The sequence below is a fragment of the Dermacentor silvarum genome, chromosome 4 (assembly GCF_013339745.2).
Source record: "Dermacentor silvarum isolate Dsil-2018 chromosome 4, BIME_Dsil_1.4, whole genome shotgun sequence".
Classification (NCBI taxonomy): Eukaryota; Metazoa; Arthropoda; class Arachnida; order Ixodida; family Ixodidae; genus Dermacentor; species Dermacentor silvarum.
The window spans coordinates 111,946,679-111,973,621 of record NC_051157.2 but is presented as its reverse complement, the minus strand read 5'-3'; the positions used below and the strand labels follow the sequence as shown (position 1 = coordinate 111,973,621).

At 43.7% G+C, this 26,943-nt stretch overlaps 1 protein-coding gene across 3 annotated transcripts in view; it reads right to left on the bottom strand.

The window, feature by feature from the left end:
* Window positions 1–4,748: 4,748 nt before the first annotated feature.
* LOC119450502 (ras-related protein Rab-7a-like) overlaps window positions 4,749–26,943 on the bottom strand; it is a 45,221-nt gene continuing 23,026 nt past the window's right edge. Inside the window, exons 1-7 of one of the 3 annotated variants that reach the window (XM_049665927.1) lie at window positions 19,152–19,276; window positions 18,748–19,018; window positions 18,538–18,631; window positions 17,566–17,625; window positions 17,084–17,196; window positions 11,410–11,506; window positions 4,749–5,416 (exon numbers count right to left, since the gene is read on the bottom strand). In XM_049665927.1, coding sequence (XP_049521884.1) covers window positions 5,156–5,416; window positions 11,410–11,506; window positions 17,084–17,196; window positions 17,566–17,625; window positions 18,538–18,631; window positions 18,748–18,860 — 738 coding nt within the window. In that variant the 5' untranslated portion in view covers window positions 18,861–19,018; window positions 19,152–19,276 and the 3' untranslated portion in view covers window positions 4,749–5,155. Of the gene's footprint in view, window positions 5,417–11,409; window positions 11,507–17,083; window positions 17,197–17,565; window positions 17,626–18,537; window positions 18,632–18,747; window positions 19,019–19,151; window positions 19,277–26,943 lie in introns of those variants that run through there. The other 2 variants (XM_037713977.2, XM_049665928.1) reach the window with 2 other exon arrangements.

The following is a 26,943-nucleotide window of genomic DNA, read 5'->3' as shown; positions in this document are numbered from 1 at the left end:
TCAAACTGTAGCATGCGCTCAGAACCAGGCAGTTGTGGAAAACAATGAAGTTGTTGTCACTGTTGTCATGTTGTCACTATCAACAAAAATGTTGCAACGGTTATGCCACATAGTTTGTTACACAGTAGCTCACAGGATCCACAGTTGCCAAGTGTCCAGTTTTGCGGCATCACAAGTATACAGGGTAAAAAAGACTTGTTAAAATCTCAATGGCACACTTCCCTTGTGACATTCGTTACAGGTTTTGAACTCAGAGTATGGTATCCCCAGCCAGTGCCTTCAAAAGAAATGACTATGCCTAAAAAGAGAAACCTTTAACACATCAAACTGCCTCATCACCTGCAGTTTCAACATTGATTTAAATAAAAATTGATCTTCAAAAAATTTCAGGAAACTTCCATTTTAAAGGTGCCATGCCACGCTGCTGACAGGTAAGGCAGGTAGGACGCTTGGACACCCTACTGAATGATGGAAAGCGAAAATATGTTACACTGACCACAATGTACCCCCACCATGATAACACAAAATAAAAGAAATTAGACATGAAGCATCGAGATTGTCTCAATCAAACATAGTCAAACAGCAAATTGTAGGACTGCATCGAACAAAAGACTATTAGCATAAGCATTTCGCCAAACAGCTGCGAACATAAGGTTCTATAAACCTGTGGATTTGCTCTAAGGAAACCAAATTTGACAGTCGTACATCAGAGTAGTACTTAAGTCTGTCTATGTATTTCTAATTCCACAAAATGCATTCGGTGCCATAAAGAAATGAAGTTGTATACAAAGAACAGTGTAGCAACTTACTACATAATTTGAACAAGATTTTTCTTTCTCCAAGATCAGAATTATCATTTAAACAAATATTTCATTTTCTTGAAATCTTATATCAAAATTATTTCATTATTATATGACTGCACCCATGCCCCATCCCGACCAGAAAGCCTGTAACCACTTTAAATTTCTGTCCATACCCATACCCTCGTAGTGGGCAAGAGCAATTATTTAAGCTAAAACTGGCAAGCAAAAATAAGATGGTGTTTTTCACAGTGAGAGAATGCTGCTGGGTGAATGCGTTCAGGGCCAAAGGAATCGCTGAAGTGAGCTGCTTTCTTGTTGAAGTTTGGAGAGTGGCAGTGTGACCTGTCTATATAAATTAACAAAGGTCTATTTCTGTCCTTTCTGTGAATGCCACATTACTTTATGTTGCTTCAATCCACTACAAGTGTGCTCAGGCACAGTGAAAGCTGCTGGTAGACACAAGCATCCTACCTCACTCGTAAGCCAATCTGGGCACCAGTTTTATAGCTACAGAAGCATGTAGGCTCCATGTTTTTTAGGTTCTCTCTTCATGAACTGCAAACAGTCAAAATACTAAAAGAATGCAAAGTCACATAGTAGATGAAGTGTGCTACAGATGCTTGCAGAGTGCAGTCCAGTCCAGCAGTGCCACAATAAGTCAACAAAGCCCGAGACAAGTAGACAAGGCCTGAAATGTCGTCACTGCTTACGTAAATGCTGGCTTAAGAACACAAGTGGTGCACACATGATAACACAAGGGAGACGAGATTGCGTGGGTTGAAAAACAATGTTTAGCACTTGGCGAAAGTGTCAAGGCTCTCTGAAGCCTAAATGCTGACGTAAATGCTGGCTTAAGAACACAAGTGGTGCACACATGATAACACAAGGGAGACGAGATTGGATGGGTTGAAAAACAATGTTTAGCACTTGGCGAAAGTGTCAAGGCTCTCTGAAGCCTATTTAATTTTTATCACGATAGTAATTGAAGGGACACTCGAAGTGTGGAGAGTCGGAAGGCCTCCAAAGATGTGCAGTGCATTTGGCTGCAAAAACGACAAAGGCAAGCGGACGCACCGTCACACTATGGCTATGCCAGAGTCAGGGCAGTGGCTTCCGCGGCTCACTTGAGCATTGTGCGCGCACACATCAGCACTCCTGCAGAGCAGCTGTGTGCATGTGCACGCCTTGGTGCCTAAACTGGCCCACTGGTTCGAGTGGAAAGGATGGCAAACGTCAAGCTAATACTAGTATCTAATCCTTTCGTTAGGCACCGACAACTGCCAATAGTTTTTAGTCTGTCTCATCTCGTGCACCGTGGTGTGATGTGTGTAATGTCGCTGGGATCCCTTATTGCATCAGCTTTGCGACACATCTGGTATATATCGGGGCGCTCTTGCTGCTACGTAGCAGTTGAGACGTCTCGCATGCTGTGTCACGCCATTTCACCTGTGCATATTGTTAATACACCGTGCGAGGAGCTGGAATGCAACGCTAAACTTTGCTATCACTTTCAATGTTTTACAGCAAAGCTGTATATCTCTCATTGGTCAGAAAATTTCGTGGCACAAACAAAAAAAAGTTGCAGTGACTTAGCTCGGCTATACCAGGATATACATAGCGTTAGCAAAGGTTCAGCTGATTATTCTTAGCTTTCCTGGTTGTCTCCTACGCTCAACCGCTAATTGCCAGGCAACTACTTCGGGATCCGATGAGTCAAGCTTCTCCGTTCTTCTGCGCTGTTGAGCAGCATTTGCGCTCTCCTTCTCCATGGCTATACCACACTGGCAAACGCCAGTCAGAAGCGCAGTGGCTCCAGCGCAGTGTCAGACGGCGACTGCACAGCGAACGCGCGCCGGCGCCAGTGCGTCTACCACAGCTACGACGTCACTCCTCTGGAATGCGCAGACCGGCAGCGGTGAGTCGCGCGCGGCAGCGGTGGCGGCGGAGTGCGCGAGAGGTGCCGGCTCCGGTGGCTCCGGTGCGCAAGCCGTGCGACATCACTGATCCTTGCGCATGCGCAGCACGGCTCTTGATGTGCCGCGCGAAACAGGCTTGGCTAGGCCAGTGTAGCTAACGCTACAAAACACCATACCCCACACCAGTTGGGCGATAGCTTCCCCAAGCTGGGGGAGAGAGCTGAGAGAGAGTGAAAGCAGAGTATAAAAATAGCATTGCCCAGCGTAGCGGATGCGAGGTGGAAAGGAGTGAGGCATGTGGCAGTGGGACGTGTAGAGCTGCTGCCGATGCCAATTACGTTTCCCCGCGTTCACGCCGAACGCACCTGGTGTCCGTGACTGCAGCAGATGCCTCTGGCGGCGGCGCGGCAGGTTTCGACCAGAGAACTGGACACTACCTAGTTGCTTCCGAAAGACTGAAGCAAGAGCTAGGGAAGCTGAAACCAAGCGTCGCAAACAAGAACATCCCGAGTTTAGATGGAGGGAAGCCGAGAATTCGCATAGGCGAAGAAACGAAGATCCGGAGGCTTGTGAACATGGTTATATATATATATATATATATACTTAGTCGCCTCACCACGCTATTATATATAAAAGGGAGACCTGCCCAGCAAATCATTCAGTTCATTCTAAGACTGCCATGGGTAGACCACGGAAATTAAGACACCAGAAGAACAGTGCCAATAAAATGCTCGACCATGTGTGGTGTTTGATACAGCTTCGCTGGACACTCACGTTTGCAGGGCGGGATGGCGGCCAATTTTTTTTGCTTTGAATGAGACGGTCAATCTTTAAATATGTTTTGCTAGCAGCAAAACTTCCTTGTCCAATGTTTCTCTTAAAAAATTATTGCAGCCCCCTTATGCCTGCCAGGCAAAAGGCACAAAGGGGAAGGGTAGATTACATCCTACTCATCGATTTGACGATTACAATGGGTAGGTAAAAATAGCAGATGTTCATCTGACAACTTCAGAATAAAATTGAATAGCTGATGCACACATGCAACTATGGCAGGGTCACAGGTACACTTCAATTCAGTTCTTATTAGCAAACTCCGATTTCAAACAAAGCTTTCATAGTAAAGTATTGCTCATTTGCATGTTAATGCTGATTGGTCAGCTCTGACAAAAGTATACATCTGCTGGAGCAGGCAACAAATATGCAATGCAGGTGTGCTTCCTTTTTCTGTGTTGCCTTTGAACTGATACCCTAGATAATTCAAAAAGCCAATATTTAAGATGAGAATGAAAGGCAAGACAAGCTTAAGAACAAGGTGTTACTATTAATTGTCAATGCTGAAACAGAATGAGAACTTTCACCATTTTATCCTCAGCCCATCGCTTCATCCCCTGCTAACTAACAGTAATAACTACGTTTGTGCTTGAAAATGTTACATTTTGTATAATAAAAAATGCAAACATTCATTGCCAGAACCTTACAATTTAACGTCAACATTTTCAGCAGTATAAAATCAAAAGATTATACCCTGGCAAGTCCAAAGCAACAAGATAGACTATCTGGACTATTTTCACTCTCAGGACTAAATAGCAGGAGCCCAAGGTTAAAAAAAGGAAGCAAGAACTTAAAAGTACAAGTGCAAAGATAACTCTGAAACCCCCAGTTCTTGCTGATAACCTCTGCATACACAAACAATGGAAGGCAAAGCTCCTTCATCAAACGTTCAAAATAAGTCTAGCACTTTCAGCTCCCTGAAGCAATAACAAAAGGACAATGTGACCAGATTTCAGCAAAACAAGACAGCAAAAACAATGGCTGGCTTGAAAATAAACCACCTCTGGAGTGCTTGCCGTCGCCAAGATAACAATATTTGTCTGCCACTAAACCCCCCTCCCACCAAGGTCCGCGAGATAAGGACGTTTTGAACACTTCCTAGATTAAAGCAGAAAGACCGTTTTCTGTGTCAAGTGAGCAATGCCTAGAAGAAAGCAAAATCATGAAAAAAGAAATTGAAGAGACATCAGACCATGCATACACATGCCACATTCGCTTTATTGCCTCATGCATTCTCAGTTGTCAGTGAGTACCATTTTGTATAAACAGAGTATATACAGATTAAAATATACAGACGTGGTGCCTGCACCAAGTATTACATATGCACTTAGTATGATGTGTATACAATGAAGAACAGCTGGTCACTTGACCAGGAGAGTCAAAAGTAAGAGTGCATTGCTATATATCACAGCATGTGCAGTGTCAAGACAGCAAGAAGGAATGCCTTCTAGGCACAATGTCAGCAGTCACATACATACTTGGTTACAACAATTGCGGAGCATAACAATGCTCTCCTGAAGTCAGACAAGATATTTACATAAATGCATTTCAGCAAGTCAATGGCTTGCAATGTGAGGACTGGTGCATTCAACACGTTAGCTAATGTTAAATGCAACAATTTGTTACACTCTTGGCTATCCTTAGTGTTCTTGGGGTGAGAGTGACAGTCTTTAGGTCTTTTTCGCGAGCATTGTTAAGGCAACAAGAAAGCATACCGTGTTCACGGGTGCAATATTCAAAAATGTATTCGAAGACCTGCTCGATATTTTCGCCTGTTGCACTTGACGTCTCAAAGTAGGGTGCCTTGTCCGTTGTCCAGCCAGGATTTAGGCTCCTTGCAAAGGTTTCCGCCTCAGCAACAGAAACCTGCAAATGAAAAATTCCATACTTGTGACAGCAGTAGCAAATGTGCAAGACTCATGTAAGAGTCAACTGGACACTGCTGTAAGTCTCCCTGTTCTCTCTCAAGAAAGAATCAAGAGTATTGCAAAAAAATTTAAAAATGCGTGGAGTGCCCTACAAAAGCCTGCATACCCCTAATGTTGACGAGTTTCTTGATCAGATGTGGGAATAAGACTGAGGCAAGTGCCACACAAAAATTTTGCACTTTTTTGCTGACCTTTCCATAATGATGTATGTACAGGAGACAATATGTGTTTAGGTCCTTCCACATCTCATCTTTTCTAAGATGAGTAACTGGTCGCTGTAAATATACCTAATGCAGAAGTTTGAGAATCCTGCCATACATATCTAAACAGTGCAAAAGGGAAAAACTAGTTTGATGCTGCAATTCTCGTACAGGCTCCAACAAAAGAAGGTCTTCAACAATTTATTCTCACAAGTTTTAGAATAATCCAACTATGATAATGTCTTCCTAGTTTACGAAGATAAAATAATGCTCCGAGGACAAAAAGAACAAGTACCATAATTATTCAAATCTAGGCCGATAGTTTTTTCAAATAATCATATACGAAACTAGGGTCGGCATAGATTCGAGGATTTTGAAAAACTCGCCAGTTTTTAACTGAAACTGATAAATATTGTGCATAGTTAGCGCCATCTAGAAAAGTCAGTATCGCAGCTGCTACTAGCCATGCCAGTAGCTAACTGAAGTACACGAATGACGTCACCATTTTGGCCTGTGTCTTATCGGTAGTATCGGTATGGTGTAGCATTGGTGCGCGGCGTGGCATTATCGTAAGGGCACCAAACAGGCGATGTCACTATAGTACAGCTTTCTAACGAACAGTAGTGTTAGCCACAGAGGCATCGTCAAACGTTCAAGCCAGATGGGACTTCGGAATCGACGAGAAAAATATCCGTCATTGGAGGGGCAACGGGAGATGCTTTTTGCATGCACCGCAAGGAGGATGACATTTACCCAGAAACTTTGATTGCGCGCTCCAAAAAGTGCAGCATCTGTAATGCGCTTAATGGTACTGACTATAGTGCACTGTTTGAAAATGGCAGCGATAAGCAAGATAGCGACAAGGCTAGCAGCGATAATGACGTAGAATGAGCTCGGCATGTTCATATTTAATAAATGCCGTTTGCATTTTGTGAACCCTGTCCTCGCTTTTTTTGTTCGGCCAACATTCGAGGCAAGTTTTTTTTTCTGGCTTCGGACTTTGGGAATCGGCTTAGAATCGGAGTCGGCCTAGATTCACAAGTAGTAAATACGGTATAACCGGAAGCACACCTAAGCGCCAACATGTTGCCAGAAATGCCCAGAATAATCTCGCGAGATCTTTCTACTGCCCTATATCCAGGCACAAGTGATGCTTGATAAATTACACTGAGCAGAATTACTTATGCCCGAAGGCTCTTTGCAATCTCAATGTCTTATAATTCACATAACGCCACACGAAAGTTCAATAAAGCCTTTTGAACTAGGCAACAAGCCTTCATTAACAGTTTATAAAAAAAGAGGCAAGGAATCTACGTCAGTTAAAACTACTTCAACTGCTTTCAGGATGGTGTGCTCTCCTGAATGCTTAAGGTATTTGTTGATATACAACGTATGAAGGAAGCTAGCATCATTCAGATAATGTGAGGGCATGTGCAGAAATGGAAGTAGTAAGGAAATAACCTTCTTTAGTTGCTTCATAGCTGAATAAAACAAAGTACAAATGTGATGCAGACAGGATCTTGTCCCATCTTTCTTTCCCACATTTCATTAGCACTGCATTTTGTTCAGATGAGTCAAATTTCCTCCTTTTACTGTGACAGCAGTTAACCCACAGGCTACCAAAGCCAGCGAACCTCAGGGCCCCCAAGAAATGGGGGCCATATTGCCAGAGCCAATAATTTGCTGGTTCAAAAAGCTATTAGTAGATAATGTAACAGCCAATTATGCTGAACAAGTTAAGAAATGCCACTAGTTTGCACTAGGCATCGACTTCAGGGATGGTCAGTTTTATTTTTTTTTTCGTTTAAAGGGATACGGACACAAAAGTTGGCAGGTGGTTTTTTGTGTCGGAACAAAAGTTTAACTGTTGAAAATGACGAATACAACAAGCTGCTCTGAAAAAAAAAAACGAGAAACATCTTTTTTTTAGATTTTCTGTTGCACTTTGCTTCCAAGTGGCCGCCGGCAGACGCTGAAATTTGACGTATTAACACCCGCACGCGTGCGGCCAAGGTCGGCCACAGCCGTCACAGTGTTTGCGTTGCTTGCCGTGTTTGTTTAACCCCTTTCGGCGATCTTCGCACGTGGTCCGTCCGAAACATTATCCCATCAGCGCTCCACGCAGGTGGTGCGTCTAACATGCGCCTTCCCGCAGTCGTCGCTCGGTATTGACGTGTTCGTCGTGGCGGAAGGAAATGCCCAGACACTGCTGTTATAACAGCATCGTCGGTCGTGACACGCCGTCGCACACGTTTCCCAGAGACGAGAAGGTGTGTAAACTTTGGATACCTGCCTGTCAGCCATCACGCACAGCCTGGAGACCTAAAAAAATGACTTCAATTGTGCGGACCACTTCGTCGACGATGATTATGTGACCAGCCTGGCTGTGCTGAAAAGCCTCCGCATGCCGCTCAAAAGGCAATGCTTAAAGCCCGACACTGTGCCATCAGTCTTCTCCCGAAAACGCAAGGCAGAAATGATCAGAGGCACGTTGGAAAAGATGAGGCGAAAAGATGTTGGAACTGTTTTCGTTCACTTGCAGCCTTCTTGAGCAGTGCGAGGGCGAGGCTGGGGCGAGATGCCCGAAGCTGGGCACGGAGGCAGTGATGTCTTTAAAAATGTTGGCAAAGCATGGTAAAACAATACAAGGCTAGCGAGCGCGACTCACGAGATCAGACATACAGCTTTGCTTCTCCACAGGCTAAAAGCAGAAAAAAACTGGGCAGAACGCCAGACAGGTGCTGCCATATGTTGGTCGGCTGGCGAAGTGGACGCGAGGGTATCGGTGGTACTGATACCTCACAGCAGTTGCTCATGCCGACGGCATAAACTACTATTCAGTCATCCACGCAGTGCTGAAGTACCCCGCAGCTGCCTCACCTGCGTGCGCTCTTGAAAAAGCAAGTTTACAGAGGAAATGACAATTCTTGCACAAGTGTCTGGTGCAGAGCGAAATCTTCGTGCTACAGTTTGCGAAAACCTGACCGGCACTTCCACCACGGCCACCTGCTCTTCGTCGCTTGACGCAGAAGGCTCGTAACCGTAAGCGGTAATATTTCTTGCCAAGTTGGAATGGTCCTCGTATTCAGACGTGTACTCATCGCTGGTAGAGGCACCAGAACTCGAATCTATGCTCCCGATGGTGGCATCGGCGAGCTTTGAATGACCGCGGCCGGCTGGCTGGCTATCCGACGAGGGTGTCGTGACATCATGCCTTCCAACTCCCGTGGGTTGGGCGGCAAGGCACGCACTCACAAAAACGCCAAAAATAAAGCCATCGGCTCAAAAATGAGCTAAGTGACTACTTCTTTTCGGTGTAATCACACACCGAGGATTCATTTTCAGCATTTTCGTAAATTTCGTGTCCGTATCCCTTTAAGTTGATATTTGTAGAACCTTGGCATGCACATTCCGACACCTATGCACCTTGAATCAGTGCACTGGGTGCATTTATCCCATCAGATTCTGCCAGTCCCTAGACACCAAAATCATCATGGCAGTGAAAAGTGTGCAGTGTAAAAAGAAAAAAGCGAAAGCAAGTGGAAGTGCAATGCTGCTCTCCATGTGCAAAAGTGTTTCCAGTTTTCTGCACGCAAAATGAATCTGACTGGTAGTTCGGCGTCTGAAGTGAAAAGTGCTGCTTAATATAGATTGTAAATAAAACTCTTCTGCCTTTTTTTTTAAAGTGATTATTACCATACAGCATCATGTAACAAAACAATGGAAGTTTCGGTAGCATGTACGAGGCAAAAGTAATACAGACGGAGGGTCACATGGCACGCGTATATGGTAACCAATGGCTAAAAGATCAAAACTAAGTTTGCTATGTCTGTATTTGTATCGCTTCTATTATGCCATTGCCGTAATGTCGTCACATCATTGTTCAGACGACTATGTCCAGCTTCACCTTATGGCTGAAGAACAAGACTTTAGCCACCAATGTCTGAGGATTGAACCCGCGCTCTGCGGCAATGGGCAGTTGGGAGCCCGATGCACTAACCATTAAGCACCGTGCAGTATTCGCACTAAGAAACTTGCGTGGGGTTTTATGCACCAGGGAGATCCTGAGAATGTTGGCATCTGTGCATGTATTTAAGTGCACAGCAAGCAACACTGTTGTCGACAAATATGACATTTTGCGAGTCACAAATTATTTCCGAAAAGACTCAAAATGCAATTTTTTTTCATAATTTTCCATGAAATCTGCACATTAAATAGATGCAAGAAATACATTCAAAGCGATATCCTCAATTGGAGAACAAAAAAAATTTTAATGACAAAAAGGTTGGCTTCACTGCACTCCTTGAAGTTGGCTTTTTCAGCCCCAATAAAGTTTCAAAAAAAAATAATGAACGTCCCAAACACGACTGAGAATGTTGATCCAGTTGAATGCTACGTGGGATCACATTTAGTCATGGAGAAGCCCTCACTTAGTGTTGGCTCACTTAGTGTTCCGCCTGACACCAACACCAGTATTCTAGTTGCCAACCTTAAAAACGCTTCCACCACGATTTCAAGTTTTCTGCAGCGCCATCTGTGACCGAAAAACAGAACTACACACGTGGATATGTTGAGCTTGCCGTGGACTAGCCTTGCTCACCCACAGTAGCCGGTGTGCGGAATGCATGGATGCACCTAGCTCATCTACAGGAGGTCAAGGGTTAAGGAGATACTAGCACATTTAAGGTGCAAGCAAAATGACAGCACCCGCTGCAAGAACCTGCTGCTGCCACAGTCAACGAATTCAAAACTGGAGGAATAGTTAAATGCTGCATTTTAAAGCGAAGCTTTCTGTCTCACTGATTCATCCGTGAGCGCCGAAAACACGCTGCAGGAAAGTCAACTTACACAATGAAACTATCTACGCATCTGCACACACAATAAAACAACGGCGCACGACATACGTATCGTAGAACACTACAGTTTACATTTACAGTTGTACCGATAAGAACAATGGGAACTGCAACGATACCCAAACGAACTGTATGTATCTGCATTGCATTGCATTATGCGCGTCAGACAATGCATTTCTGACCGTCACCATGGGCATGCCGCGGGTGCAGCGCAAGCGTTATCGTGCCCGTAAGGCCGATCCTGTGTATCGGCAACAGCAGAGTCTATGACCATCTACCACAGCGATCACAAGGCAATACTGTGCAAGTGTAGATTCGTCCATGAAAGTGCGAGTGTATGTGTAATCAACAGCTACATGACCTAAATTAAAGGCTATGCAGCTTAACGAAATGTGTCTTCATTCAACTTGAATGTTCAAAAAATACAATCCTAAACAAGCAATCAAATCAGATATGCATTGCATCGGGTAGCTGAACATTTCTTGGGTTCGTTGTGTGGTGGTTGGCTTTCGATTGACTGATTCAGTTTGCATGGGAGAAAGCTTCATGTTCAACCATTTTTTTAAGGGGCTTTGATTTTGCTTTATTCATAGACATCTGATATCTTGTTTTCATAGAGCAGACAGATTTATAACAGAAAATACAGTCTTCATTTGTAAAGCCTTCATACAATCTTCTGTAAGTTAAGTGGCTGCATGCAACATGCATTCTTTTGCAGGTAGGAAACCTTTCCCGAACATTTCTGCCCTCAAGTCTTATTTCTCAATTCAATATCAGCAACGTACCATTTTCATGAAACTAAGAATGTTGCCCAACCATTACTGTATAATTTTGTCCAAGAATGAACAACAGTTATAAAGCAATCACACTCTCCTCACCTGTCGTTTCTTTGTGCTTAGCAGGTCATTCTTGGTCCCTACAACCACCTTCAATGCAAAGTCATCCACCACACTCAATAACTGGACATACCTTGTCCTGCAAACAAAAACAGTAAGAAAAAGCATCAGTGCAACATGTTTAAGGTGAAAAAGGAGGGGGGGGATAGCTGTGGCAGTTTGTAGTTCAGATCATAGTTAATAACAGTTCTGGATTAGGTAACAGAAACAGCTTGCGTACCACTTGTTAATGCAATGCGCTCGTGTCACAGGAGGGTCTTGAAAACAACATATGCAACACAATTACACCTCATAATCTAAAACTAATACAATAATTCCATGAAATATACAAAGGTGTGCTTCACTGCACACATACAAAATCCCAAAATTATGCACAAGGCTGCGCCACAGTTGGGGTGCGACTGTAGTGCCATTCTTCAAAGTGTCCACTCCTTGCACACAGGCTACCATTTTCAAGTGTAGCAGTCAGCTAAAGCTTTCGAGATCACCTAAAATTGTCACTCATGCACATTTATTGTGCTATGCAATATTGTTTCCAATAGAGAATACTCCCATGACATCACATACAGCATTTATTTCTGGTGCTTATTTGGTGCACAGTTTGCACACTGGTGCACCAGATAAGCAGATCAATATTTTCATCGTGTTGGCTGTACTACAATGGTGGTGTTGATGACAGTGCATAACCCCTACAGCACAGAGTAACCAGCAAGCTTGGCATTCATTTAGGACTTGCCACACTAATCTAATTTGAACGAGGTGCGCTCACTTTCTCTGTGGAAATGGTTAATAAGTCAACAATTCGAACATACATGACAATATTGCCTTTTCTAGTGCACCCACCTCTCATGAGAATGCCAATGACAATACTTAGAGTAGAGGTTGAAACACATGCAGAATTAGTCGGCACATTTTTTTTTCTCTATTTTGTAACACATTATAGCTCAGACAATTTGGTAAAGTACTGTGCAATAAGCCTTGAATAAAAATATGATGCAAAGGATACGGCACACTAGCACGAACTACAGAAACAGCATTTATGAGGGCAAGATGACCAGGATACACAAAAAATAGATTGATTATCAAATTAGCAATACTATTTCAAACTGACAGAAAGTTTGTAGAATGGAGAACTGATGCTCCATGGCGATACTTAACAAATAAAGCATTTAGAAAAGCTTCCGAGTTACTGTATGTGTCACCTGACCTGCCATCAATCTGAGGTGTTTTTTTGTGCAATTTCTATTACTACAAAGTCAATGATTAAAAGGGAGAGTGTTCCTCATTGCGAGACCTAGAGTGCTAGGCATATTACAAGAGCTGAAGGACCGGCACGATCATCACTCGCTAAGTGGCTTCGGAACTTGACAAATTGATCATGAATTAAATACAGCCCCAGATTAGCACAGCCACCATAGTCATTCAGACACTTTGATTTCTCCTATTACTTGTAAGCTCTTAGTGCTAATTCCCATGCATTCTACACATACGTGGGAATTGGTGACAAGCGAAGCCTTTTGATGTTTAAAAAGGAAATGTTATGCAAACATTATTAAAGATGCAAATGTTTATGCAAAATGATGCACTTTCAATACAATTTTACACAAATGTAAAGCTAATGAGACAAATGAAGTTTAATGTTTAAGCAAATGTAATGCAATCGTGGAAACGTTCCATGCAGGGATGGTGTCCATATAGATGCGCCACGAATGCACATTAAATTCATTCGATATGACACGTGTGGGTCATATTGCGCTGCACGTCACTTCCGTGACTGATAAGACAGTTTATGTTACACATAGTTAATGCAAGTGTTCACAATCAACAATGCAACTTCAACTAGGGCGATTTCACACGGTTATTTGGGTGTCGTGCAATGAATGTAGTTGATGCACCAAACGAACTCATGCCTCACATCTCAAGGCAGTTCTTGTTGATGCTGTGTACTTAACCCAATGGCGCGAACTGGTGCGGTGCATGCATCAATAAGCACGAAATGCAACAAAAAACATTCAATGTCTCGATCTCTCAAGCTTTCGTATTCTATCACCATGTTCCTCACTGCTGAAGGTTGCCAGGCATAATCATTCTGCATCCCACTTGCAGGTTTAATTTTCGCCACACACCCCGCTGCTCATGGCTGCAAAGCGTCGTCATTCCACTTTGCATTTTCAAGCCAGCCAATTCTCAGATTCTGCACCACGCTTCGCAGTTTAAAGGAAGATGACCTTGTTCCGCTCAATGCTTATATTGGGCCTCCATCTCTCCCACATTCGATGCACGCTTTGGTCCCATTTTGTTCCCTCTTTCCTCCACACTGGACTGCTTCTGCTGCAGACTTAATTTCTCTGAAGCTGACTTCCACTTTTCTGTTACCAACTTTGTTTTGTCTCTTGTTCTGCTCGTCTATTCGGGCACATGCCCAGTGGATCAAGTCGTCTACTCGCCAAGGCAGCAGCAGCCAGCACCCGCAAAGCGAGGAAGAAGCAAAGAAAGCTTTGGTTGAAGATGCACTGATGCGTAATGATGCACTTACGTGACAGCTATAGAGCTTTCACACTTTCAACAGCTTGGCAAGCGTTCTGTCGCAAATACAATGCATTTGTAGTGAGGTGCAATCCTCAGCAATTGAAGACGTGCCAACTTGTTTTAACTATCAGCTGTCACTGTTCTTAGAGTGCTCTACTATGAATCGAGCATTTGCTCAGTCTGAGAAATTGTAGTGAGTATTCCTTACGGCAACTTACTTCAATGACCCAAAGACCACTTGGTCGCCATGGGCCAGTGTGAAGAGCATCGCTTTAGACTAACAGCTGTTTCAGAAGCGGTGTCTGAAGCTGTGCGTGTTGTAAAAGTTCTCAAATCAGGCAGTCATCGTAAACAGCGTGTTCTGCAAATTTGTTAAAGAAACCTGTACATGGCTTGATGCCAAGCAAAAGTAGAATGATCACGGTCAGAATGTCATCTAGTATAATACAGCATTCATGAAGTACATAACATGTTACATGCTGGCTGAGAGCCAGATGCACTACATAAGACCATGTGCACATACCGCAGCATATCTCAAGAAAACCTACCCAGAAAAGGGTAAAAAAATGAAAACAGCACCATTGAGAGCTTTGCCTGTAAGCAGCAGATAGCATAATTGGAGAGTTCTTAATGCTGCAGTATATGAAACTAATGTACTACTGTCCCCCAGCACAAGCTGCAAAGTTTTTACATTGAGATCTAAGAATTTAGTAAGCGGTTCCCTAAATCTAAGCAGATCAGCGTTTGTGTTTGGATCCTTTCAAAATATGGACACCTTGGCTGGGAATCTAATTTACTTCATATTCAGCCGTAAAATATAACTGCTGATTGACCATGTTGGCTGAAAACTAGAATTTGAAAGCATAACATTAAGAAGCACAACCCTAAGGACTTTTTAAGGCTATATTCATCAAGTAATTCTTTCACATGTCTTAGCAAGTTGTAAGGCCCATGCATTTCAAATGCTCACATTAAAATCTTAAAACCTTGTGCACCAAAACAAAGCCCCACACTTAAAAAAGATGCTCGACTAGTGATCACATTCAACACTGGTGCTGCACTATGCATTCATGTCAAATTAACGTAACAGAAGTGTACCATGCGCAAAATGTGAAAGAGACTCGCACAGTGCTAATGCAGTAACGGTTACTACCAGGCTATCCACGACCATACTTGCTTCTGACTGCGTGTTGTACTTTGTGCAACGAAACATAACGAATTATGGGGCTACCGAATTGGTGCTATATTTAGAAAAATACATGTATGCCATTTCGCACACATGGTTAGACACGGGTAGAGGCTTGGGTGTGGTGGTAATTTATTCAAACACATCATCATCATCATCAGCCTATATTTTATGTCCACTGCAGGACGAAGGCATCTCCCTGCGATCTCCAATTACCCCTGTCTTGCGCTAGCGTATTCCAACTTGCGCCTGCAAATTTCCTAACTTCGTTATCCCATCTGGTTTTCTGCCGACCTCGACTGTGCTTCCCTTCTCTTGGTATCCATTCTGTAACCCTAATGGTCCACCGGTTATCCATCCTACGCATTACATGGCCTGCCCAGCTCCATTTTTTCCGCTCAAACACAAGCACAGCACAAAAGACTGGGATAAGACACACACGGAGCTGCGTGCGCATCTTGTCTGTCTTTTGCACTGTGCATGTGTTCCGACAGGTTCAAGGCATGCAAAGCAGTGTACTTATGACTTGAGTAACATTTACTGACTGTAAGGAAGTCACTCTTCAGGCAAGTTAAGGAGGGTAAAGCCCCCTTGTACTCTCAAAAGTACTCTGCACCAGGTGCAGAGTACTTTTCCACACCAGCCTGTACACAGAGCAAACATTGCGGAAAGTACTATCATAGGGCCATGAAAGGTAAATTAATAAAGATCAGTGTTTTCAGTGTACCCAATGGAATGCACCACTTTTACTATGAAGTGAGGTTTTTCAAGCCAGAAAATGACAGGAGTGACGTCACCATTGTGAAAATAAAGTACCTGATCCATTGCGTACCAGATCTCATGCTCTGCTTGCTTTGGTAATTCGATCAACTGATAAAATTTTGCTCATGCCGATTGGCAACATGAAAGAAATTGTAATTTGGACAATTTTATTGTATTTTTTCCAGAGAACTCACTGGTGCTGTCTATTCAAGCCACTCTTGCCAGCGCCTTTCAAAGGAATGTGGCACCCTTTCTCTGCAAGCTTCCGACTCGAAGTAAGCAATAGCCCACAGTATAGCATAACCTTGAATTGCTAAACTATGCAGGAGACATTGTTTGGTACGGGCAATTTGAAATACAGAACAATAAGTGCCTGCAGGTCACAAATTTCTCAGCGACTAAGCCAGCTCTTAGCATAAAATTTTGGAAGGGTAATACAATAATCTGTATTAATTCAATGCTAGGCATTAGTGTCGCTTAGATAATTAGAGCTCCCGAGTCACTGCAAGAATGCACATCAACCTCTCTACAGAAGAGTTGTTGAAACTAGATTAGTCCTCTGGAACTATAATGGCATTTTTTTTTAGCCGGATAAACTTATTGAATGGCAACGTTCTTTAAATAACTCTCCTGCCATGTAGTGGTAGCTTTGGCATTGTGATACAAGAGACCTGGTATTTTATGATTGTCATCTTTAAGCTTAAGAAAGTACAAATGTCCCAATGTTTAATCTTTCCTAGTATCAGAATTCAATGCAATCTTTTTTGTAAAACAGCGAACTTCTATTATATTGACATATAATATTTGGGCCTGTTTTCTAATCCAGCTTTTCAGTCCTCGCAGCAAATAGTGTGCATTCTGAACATAGTTTTTAATTTGAACATTCAATAAGCTGGCCCAGTTTTTTTTTTTTTTTTCACATGCCTGGATATATGGTTGAACAGAGGCTTGAACAGTTACCAGCAATGGCCAATAGCTGCTGTTCTATTGCAAAGCTTGGTGCTCCAGAAATTTGAACACTGCATTTTCAACTGCCCCATCATTTGTGGCATAACATCTGTTTAGACAAAAGTAGTTTCCTCTATTTGCTAGTTCAGAAAACAAAACACTTTAAGTTGACCCATCTCAGGTTAACCACATTCCCAAAGTGAGGGAAAAGCTCCACTGCATGGCACTTACATTAATGCCTTAAAGCTTTCTCGGCTCGTAACGTCAAAGGCCATGATTGCAACGTCAGCATTTCTGCAGTAGAACATGCTCAAGCCAACATAGCGTTCTTGTCCTGCTGTGTCCTGGGTAAGAAGAAAACGAAGGCAAGTTAGTATTATATGAGAACAGAATATGCATAAATTTGGAGGGCTAACTGGGCTAAGCATGGTGCATAAGTGCACCTAACTTCGTATAAACCAGCACAGTTCTTATCTCATGCTATACATTGTTCAAATATAATTTCCGCTGCCTTATATTTCCTGTCAAAGGCGAAAAAAAAAATTCTTATTAGATTGCCAGAAAATTGACATTTCCACAATAACTTGCCAGAGCTTCAGGTGTGTTTTCTATCAGATTTCAATACCGGCCACGATTTGGAATGCAGAGACAAATGCAATGAAATAATGCAGAAGAGACAGTATATAACTACAAGAGCAAAAGACAAAGCTTACCCATATTGCAATATTGTGTTTCCCTCTCATTTTCAATGTGAATGATGCACCGAGAGTTGCCTGTGAAATACACGAGTATTCAAACAATTAACATGACAGGCAAGGTCGGACCCCGCACACGGCAATTGAATCTGCATGAATTGCATCGATTAACCGAATGTTATGCATTTTAAGGCAATTATGAATCGCATACTGTCAGCTGCTGGCCTCCTAGTTAGCTTAGATAATACAGTGACTGTTTAGGTCTAGCAGTGGTCCAGGGTTCAACTCCCGAGCCAAGGTGAATTTCTCGTCTACGGCAAAGCTTCATTCCAAACAAACATAGTTTCTAGCTTTTTAATGTTTGCGCTACATCAATACCCTCCCCTCCCTTCTGTAATGCTAGAAACCCCGCGGGTAACGAAATGAAATTCTGGCGGGTGCCAACATCTAGCTTCCACAAATTGCAGTGTATTGTCCTGGCTCCAAAACATAACCTGAATAAAAGTTACAGTTGCAGATATTCATAATATACGCATTTTTAGATGTTGACATGTCCAATAAGTATTTTCTATTTAATATAACGGCTAAAATATACAAGACTAAATATAACACCAAGAACGTGTATTTTTGACAAAAGAGCGGCGCTGGCGTGCCCAAAAGGGTACGCCCCCCATTAAAGCTTGATCAACGCCAGGACACATGCGCTAGTATCAAGCAGACGTTGCCAGGCTGTGCATCCTTAAACCAGAGTTTGCTTTAGAGCTTACGTTTAACGACAGCAAAGCCGAAGATGAGACAGCAATTTAATCGGCCACGACATGCATATATCATCTTCGTAATTACAAGCGCTCAGCGAAGGCACGTACTACAATAATTTATAGTTAGCACAGCTGAGCAGGAAGAAAAGCCAAAAAGTGGCATGTGGTTACAAAATGTATAAGCTCAACAAGATGAATTGCTTGTGCAAAAAAGTACAATAGCCGTACTTACTTTAGGATAATCTTCAAACCGCCTCTCGATGTAGCGAACGAGAAGGGACGTTTTGCCGACATTCGAGTCTCCCAGAATAATCACTTTCAGGTCACTGCGCAGAAAAAAAGACAATTGCCAACACACGGGGAATTCCGTAACCAACTTGCGGTTGCTCCCACATTGCCCGGGACAAACGCAACAGTTGGCTTCATCAGCACCAGTACGTACGCCGTCTGAAGTTTCACGCCCATGTTTTCTCGGTGCAGCATCCAACTTGATCGGCGTTCACGCTTTCCTCGCCGGTCGAGGGTCCCTTGCTGGTTGGATAGCACGAGCGGCATGTTCGATTGGAAAGCCGGGTTGTGGATGCTCGGCTCGAACGTCGCTGACTTATCGGAGCCATCGGCGAAGGGGCGGGAATCCTTCACTCTCTCCCCAGACAGCCAGAAATCGCGTTTGTTTGCGTTGATGCTGCTGACGCACCCGTGCGCAGTATGGCCTGTCAAAGAGATAGCATTGAGTATGCCCGCGCCGAGCGACCGGGAGACTGCGCGGACGGCTTAATTTCTGGCGCCACGACGCTCCTGCGCAGCAGTCTTGTCACGCAGATGCGCGTACAACAATACAAGCACATTTAACCTGTCACACTTGTGTTATGCTTTAGCTCAAAAGAGCAACCATCATAATCAACACGGCGGAAAAAAAAAGTTGCCGCACACCAACCAACTAACCAAAAGCGCCTTTCCCAGTTACCCTGCGCTACCTGTGCACAAGCGTAAACTAACGCACAAACAACCATAAACAACCGTTGCCCGCCAAGCCAGAGCCCAACCTAGAAGCCAAGCCGTAGCCACTTAGACTGAAAATTTCGGTTTCGGTGTTTGCGCGCCAAAGCGCGTCTGATGCGTTTGCTAATGACATGTCTTAATTTTTGCCTGTTGCTACTTTATTGCCATTGCAAGAGCACAAGGAAAACAGTGATTCATGAAAATATCGAAGAATGGCTAAGTGCATACGCCAGGTGCACACAAGCTTGATATTGTCTAAAGTACTGCCCAACCGTCATGAATGCTACAAGTAGCTAGTTTGATAGCACGGCTGCACAAAAAGAAAAGAAAGATAGCAAAGTTTATTACCTCACAATACGAAAAAGGTGCAGAAACTATCCCTTGTGTGAAGATTATGCCTCTTGTTATAAGGTAGCCGAACATCTTCTTCCCGTAACACCCTATTTCCGCTACGTAAAACAGGTTCCGATTAGTCCAGAATCTCAGTTCCCCTTTGGTGGCTCTTAACAATGACAACTCGACGAACTTCTTTCCTCTGGGATCTCTATTTTTAATTTACTGCTAACCAGAGTAAATTCTGCAGTTTTTCACAGCTCTCAGGTTCCTTTGCACACACAAAACGAAGTATGCACAGTTGTAATATATATATATATATATATATATATATATATATATATATATATATATATATATATATATATATATATATATAGTAATACATAAAACGACAGCATTTTGATATCTTCAACGTTGGAACTTCTCGTGCCTGATACTGGTCATAGGAGAATAGGAGACGGGAAATAGAAATGTGCACGTGAGGATATAAGCATGCGTCCATTTTCAAGAAGCCAATAAGTATCTGTGGTCGTAGGTCGAGAAAACTGGGCTTAATTTCCTTGCCTCAGGAAGACTATCAAATCCCGCATTATGAAAATTAGAAAGCATAGTGGCACGGTTGGCAGAGCGAAGCGAAAAGAACTGCTGCAGATCTGGAGCACTTCCTAACTCGTCAAGCCCATCATCCAGAGCACCGTAGCACCACTTTCTGTGCATGCGTCGTGAGCAACTGTTTAGGTATGCAGCTGTAATGTGAGCTACGGTTGTTCTACTTTTGTGCAAGTGGTTTTAGCTTACACAACAGTGCAACTTTCTAGAGAATCCTTGTTGGCGAAGTGAACTGCAACCCAACGCAAGCAAATGCAGGACAAGAGAAATACTGGGCGGTTGAGCGGAGGAAATTTCGCTTGGCTGCTCGACTCCAAAGTAATTAAAAAATCAAAGCAAGTAGTATACGGCAAACTGTGTCGTTAGTGGACTGTTAGTGTTAGTGTGTTGTTAGTGTGTTGGTACTGCGCGAGACGCTGCTTTTACAGCACGCAATACTGTGATATCTATCTCTTTCGCTGCTTCAATTGCACTTTGAGCGAAACTGCGCGATAGTTCTTTTCTTGATCCGTGATTTGACGAGAGTTGAGAGAGAGAGAGAGAGAAGTCATAAGGGAAAGGCAGGGAGGTTAACCAGGCTGAGCCCGGTAGGCTGCCCTGCACTGGGTAAGGGGGAGAAGGGATTGAAAGAGGAGAAGGAAGAGAGAAGTTCACAGTTCACACCTCACACATTTACAGTCAAGCGTTCATGGCTAAGTTTCATCACAGGCGGTCATGTAGGCTTGTGCACTTCAAAAAGCGCAGCAGCGCCTTTGTAGCCCTGTACATAGAAGACGCACGAGGCCACGGGCCCAAGATCTTCTCCTCCGTAAAAGGCCTGTCGTCTAAGTGCCCCAAAGCAGTCCGAAGGGCAATCCTCTCTTCTTCGTATCTAGGGCAGTCACATAAGAGATGTCTGGTGGTTTCCTGAACACCACATGTGCTGCAGTTCGCACTGTCCGCCATTCCAATTAGGAATGAATAGGAGTTCGTAAAAGAAACTCCTAATCGCAGGCGGCACAGTAAGGTTTCTTCACGTCGTTTAAAACCGGGTAAAAGTCGTAATTGCATCTGTGGGTCCATGGCATATAGGCGCCGGTTGGTAAACTCTGGTGTATGCCATTTTCTTAGAGTTATAGTATGGGCAAGACTGCTGAGGTGCCGCGCTGCGTCTGTTCTTGACAATGGTATGGGGATTCTTTCATATTCGTCATGTGCTTCACGAGATGACGAGAGTTGAAACGTTGCACATGCCTCAGTACACAGATGCAGCCTCGCAGTTTAACGGAGTACGATGGTACCAAGCCTGTTGATTCTAGTTGCGCGTCCTCCCCCCTCCGTAAATGGTTGCTCGATTAGGTTTGATGTAGGGAAGGTGCTATACCAGAAAAAATATAATAAAGGAATCCGAGGATATTAAGGTGTGAATTGTGTTCCAGTAATAAAAGACTCCGGGTTAATTCAACTTTCTGGAGTTGTCTAAGCAGCATCGAGATCTCAGTGAACGACAGCTTATTGCATTCAGATCCCAGCGGATTGCGAAAGCCGCGTCTTCGGAATCCCACCCTCGACCGCGCCTCAAAGGTAAAGGAACACAAAGGTAACGCTGTTTCGCGCTCGAGCAGCGCCTCGGAGGGGAAAATAAAGAAACAGTATAATGCAAGCAATCCAGTAATGCCGCGCTACAAACTAAAAGAAGGGAACAAACTCCTTATAAGTTAATTCTAAAGACAGCTAAATGATAAGCTGAGTATTGAAACCATATCGATACTACAGATTGGACGATTTGCAACTTTAGCTTTCGCAGTCATACTAGTGAAATTATAGCGTGTGCCAAAATTTAACGTTGCTATTACTGCATAAACCTTTTTTTTTTTTTTCAGTTTTTTTCATTCGCGACGTTAGACGATTTCAGTTTTTTTCTTAAGTTCGAATACATCTTTGAAAGAAAATTGCCTTTGCAGATCGCTCATGTCTGTTAATTGAACGGGAAACTTAGGCGTAGGTCAGTTTTCCAAATGTGCAATCACACAATTAGCTAGGTACTATAGGCATTACATTTCGAATTGCAGCCAAATTTCGATTTGACGAAGACCAATATTACGAAATTTTCGATTTAGCCAAGTGATTTTGATTTCCCCAAACATATCCATAGCCTCTATTGCGTTAAAAACGTCGAAGCAACGACGTGCAATCAATGCCAGGTCCCAATGAACGAAGTATCGGGGAAAACGTAAAATATGGGTACGCCGAAATTCTGTTCAAACGATCGACCGATGCCATTGACCTGTTAAGATTGTTTGTCGCTACCATGGACAAACAAAATACGAGCTCAACGGGCTCGCTGTATTGATAAGTGCGTACACACGCAAAAACATTACTTTCTTTTTTTTCTCTTTGCTTTTAAATAAGTATATCATTATTGGTCTGTGTGTCTTAAATGTTTTCGATTTGGCCAAGTTTTTGATTTAACGAGGTAATTATCCGGACCCACCGGCTACATTAAGTCAAGGTTTAACTTCATTACTTTAGGCCACGTCTTTCAAATGTGGAATTGAAGCTGGCCAGTGCTGAAATCCCGTAGGACATTCTGAAGATGGCGTCATTTTCGATCCTTGCAACCATGGTACGTTCCCCATTGACGTTTCACGTATAGTTCTGTCTTTGAATGTTTATCGAAGGTAATTTCGAAAAAATAATACGACATATCGTGCCCGTCTATTGCTTGGTGCATATTTTGGGTACCGGTGTTGACAACTCCAGGGCTCCTCGCAAAAGGAAGTGCTCGGAACAGCAACCGCGACTGCAATTCTGCGAATACAGCATGCACCCTGAAACAACTGATGAACTTTTTAATTAGGTTACTGCTCTTAATTCGCCTATTACACACTGTAAGTTGAAAAAGAAAAAGCTAATTCCAAAAGAAAGAAAAATGAACAAGACAAGAAGCTCTATAGAGTCCAGTGCTGCGTTCAACGACAGTTCGTGCTTCTTTCCGCAGCGAACGATACCGATAGACGACTCGATATCGAATGTTAGAAGAAACGATAAGACGCTGTGAACTCGGAGCTTGCGTGCCATGCTGCCTATCGAATGGTACACAAGTTTTCTCCATGACGTCCTTCTGAGAACCGATGCCAGATTATTCCAAAAATTTGGTAAGCAAGTTGACGGCTGCGGCGGTATTGGAAGACAGTTTTCTTCAGAAAGAAGCAAACGTTAAATGGCCGTCGTCTTAGAAATTTGAGCTTCAAAGTGTTCAGAAACGTTTCCGCAAAGTGACTACCAAGATGTTTTTGTTCCTAAAGTTCCTTTTTTCTTGCGCTTCCTTTTTCCCTTTTTCTTTCGAAAAGGAGGTCTTGGGATAGGTTGACGGGCAATTATGCTTCTTATTGACTCGATTCTGTTATTACACTTTATGCCAAGAAATGAAAAATAAAAAAAAAGGTGGGGGATTACTACACTGGGTGCCGTTTACTTAAAACATCTTCAATATTTCTAACTAAATGTCTCCAGTCGTTCCTTCAGTGTGGTCATAATAATTCCAATATAGTATATATAGCCGCGCCCAATTTGCGAAGCTCCTCTAACATGTAGTGTTTCCTAAATGGCCGCCGTTAGGGCCACTCACTCACGATATGACAGTCAGCCGGCGTGCGGAAATGATTTGAATTGAATTGACTTTATTTCCCAACATCACTTTGGGAGGGCTAGGAAAAAAAAAAGCTGCATGAACAAATTGACAAGCCCGCCGACAGCTACAGTATACGTGGCAGAAGTCAGCAACAGTATGGGATGAAAATCACAAAATACAACCTGGATATTCGCCAGAATGAAGTAAATTTGAACATGAGCAACAGCACTAAAGGTTTAAAAAGATTGTGCACGAACCGTCGACTATGATTGTCAAAGTAAGCAAATATATCCGAACGCTTTTAGATATCTATTCGCTTTACAAAAGGGATGACGTTCTTGAACGTGTGCATTTGTTGCAGTGCGGATGTTTAGGTAGCGTTTGTTCTTTCAGTGTGTGCTGTTCTGTAGAAGACAGAGCCGTTAATCAGCACATCTGTAGCGGTATATAGTATAGGTGGCTATAGAGATAAGCTGATTCGTCCTACATGGGAAAGAGTGGGGCGGGAGATGTGCGACGAATACTTTGATACGAATATCTTTGATACGCTTTCATGGACGCCGCAGCGATGACCAATTGGACCGCACATAATTCAGTAAGATGTTCGTAAATACGGGCCCATGTGGTTGTTGATGTTCAATTGACCGAGAACATCTACAAATATATCTACCAGTTCCAGTTCCCGCTGAAAGCTTTGACGCTTTACGCCACGTAATTTGTCCATCGTGCACACTGTTATATAAACTGTCACGCAATTCTCGTACCGCTTTGTCCCGTACCTCGTTTCACTCTGTAAATAAACATCTTTCGTAACAATTAAAAAAAAAAAGAAAGAAACATACAACGCCGCGGTAGCTCAGTGACTAAGGCGTTGCGCTGTTGGACACTAGGTCGTTGATTCGATTCACAGCCACGGCGGCCACACTTCGACAGGGCCGAAATGCAAAAGCGCTCGTGCCACTTATGTACACAATAAAGAAACCCAGGTGGTGGAAATTAATTCGAGAACACTCCCCTACGGCATCCCTTGTGAGCAACCATGCAGTTGTGGGACGTTATAAATCCGGAAACTTGTTTAAAATTTAATACAGCGAATTCTATCCCTTTCTTCAATCCTGCAGAATTCGTTGACGTTCCCCAAGCTACACTGTAAGCCCATTTACATCCTTAAGAGTGCTCTCTGTGTATAACTAATTTGCACCCTTTAGGAACCTAAATCGGTATACAGTTTAAGCCCTTGCAAATTGTGAACCCTACCCCGTGTACTATCCTGTTAGGAAGCACTCTGTATAGCAGAAGACGCGCGATCGCATTAAATTTCAGCACACTATATGTGACATCAGCCCTAGCCATGCTACGCCCCATGATATATGCCATGTAACTCCTGGATAAGGTAATACCTCGCCGTCGTACCCCAAAATTATTAATGCTTCTTACAAACGGAATGAGTCGACGTGGGCATAACGCTCACAAAGAAATAACGTAAAACTTGCCTTGCGCTCGAGATGGACAGCAGTGAACGCGTACAGAAAAATCACAGCGTATCCACGGGGTGAATGATGATGAGTGGGCGAAGCTCCGGAGGGAATCATCGGATCTCCCGCTTAAGGGGACGCTAGCACAAACGCGTTAGAAACGTGCAGTACTCTCTAGTAAGGGGGAGCGGCCACAGCGTCTTACGCAGCCATTTACACATGCCGGAACGTGCACCGCGTTTGCCGACGCCATCACATGACTGCTGAGAGAGTATACCCCCCGTATTCATAAACGCTCCTCGACTTGAACTTGACTTGCCACCGCCTTGGGCAGCGCGTTCGAAACGCGTTGAAGGTAAGGCGGAGAGGCCACAGCGTCTTACACCAGCTTCTTACACGGGCCGTAACGCGCTAGCACAAACAAGTTAGAAACGCGCTAGAAACGCGGCCTTTCGTTAATGTTGGGTATTTATTGCCATCGTGGTGCGTGTGTCTATGTGCGCTTCGTGGCGTAGTGGTTAGCGCCGCGCGTTCGGAAGCGAGGGGTCCCTGGTTTGATTCCGCGCTACGGACACAACTTTCGGAATTTTTTTTAACACGAAAGTGTTTTATGCCGGGGTCCACCAAGACTTCACTGACGTATTTCCGTCACGGAAATACGTCATACAACATAATACAAAGGAAGAAACCAGAAGAAAAAGTTCCACAAACATGCAAAATTTGGAAATCGAACCCACGACCTCTCGGTCCGCGACGATAGATCACCGAGCGTTTAACCCATTGCGCCACAAACGCATTTGCAGAGAGCTACACAGACGCGCCTTATATATCTAACACTCCTCCGTGTACCCGCGCTCTTGCTCGGGGCGGTGCCGCCGCCTACGAGCAGAAAGGAGAAGTACTGCATTATGACACTAACGCACACCGACAGTGAACGCTTCGGTGGTCTCAGCACTACGACGCCTCGATGCCAGCATTCGAAGGGACGCTGGCATCAAGAAGCACTACCAACGCCACCTATAGGTGGCGTTCACCGTACTCAGCACAGCGGAGCGTGGCCTCCGCAATTAGCTCTGAAAATGTTTCTGAAGTTGATCGCGGAGGCTGCAATTACGACGCGCTGTACGCGCTGATTTGACTCGGTGACGATTCAGTTACGTGCTTTGTCTTGCGCGTTGCATTAGTGTGTCAGTTACGTGCTTCGTCTTTCGCGTTGTGCTAGCGTGTGCAGCGTAGTGCAGCTTCCATATGCACGACGGTTGCTCATGGTCATCGACGTTGGTAGTCGTGATGGAGGAGACGTGCCACCAGGCGTCAGCGTGGGTGCATCAACGCCTAAGGGCGCTTTAGCCACAAAACACCAATAGACATTATATATCAATGTGCAATAAACATTACACTACTTCTGTGAAGACACGTTTCACTTTCGTGTTCTATACCGATTCCTATATAAGAGGGATCAACCACATTTTTTTTTCATAAAACGCCGGAAGCGTTCTCCGGAAGCCGGAAGCTGGCTTCCGGAACCGGAAGCGGAACCGGAAGTGGAAACGGAAGCGGAAGTCGGCTTCCGGTTATACTATACGTATACATATATATGTAT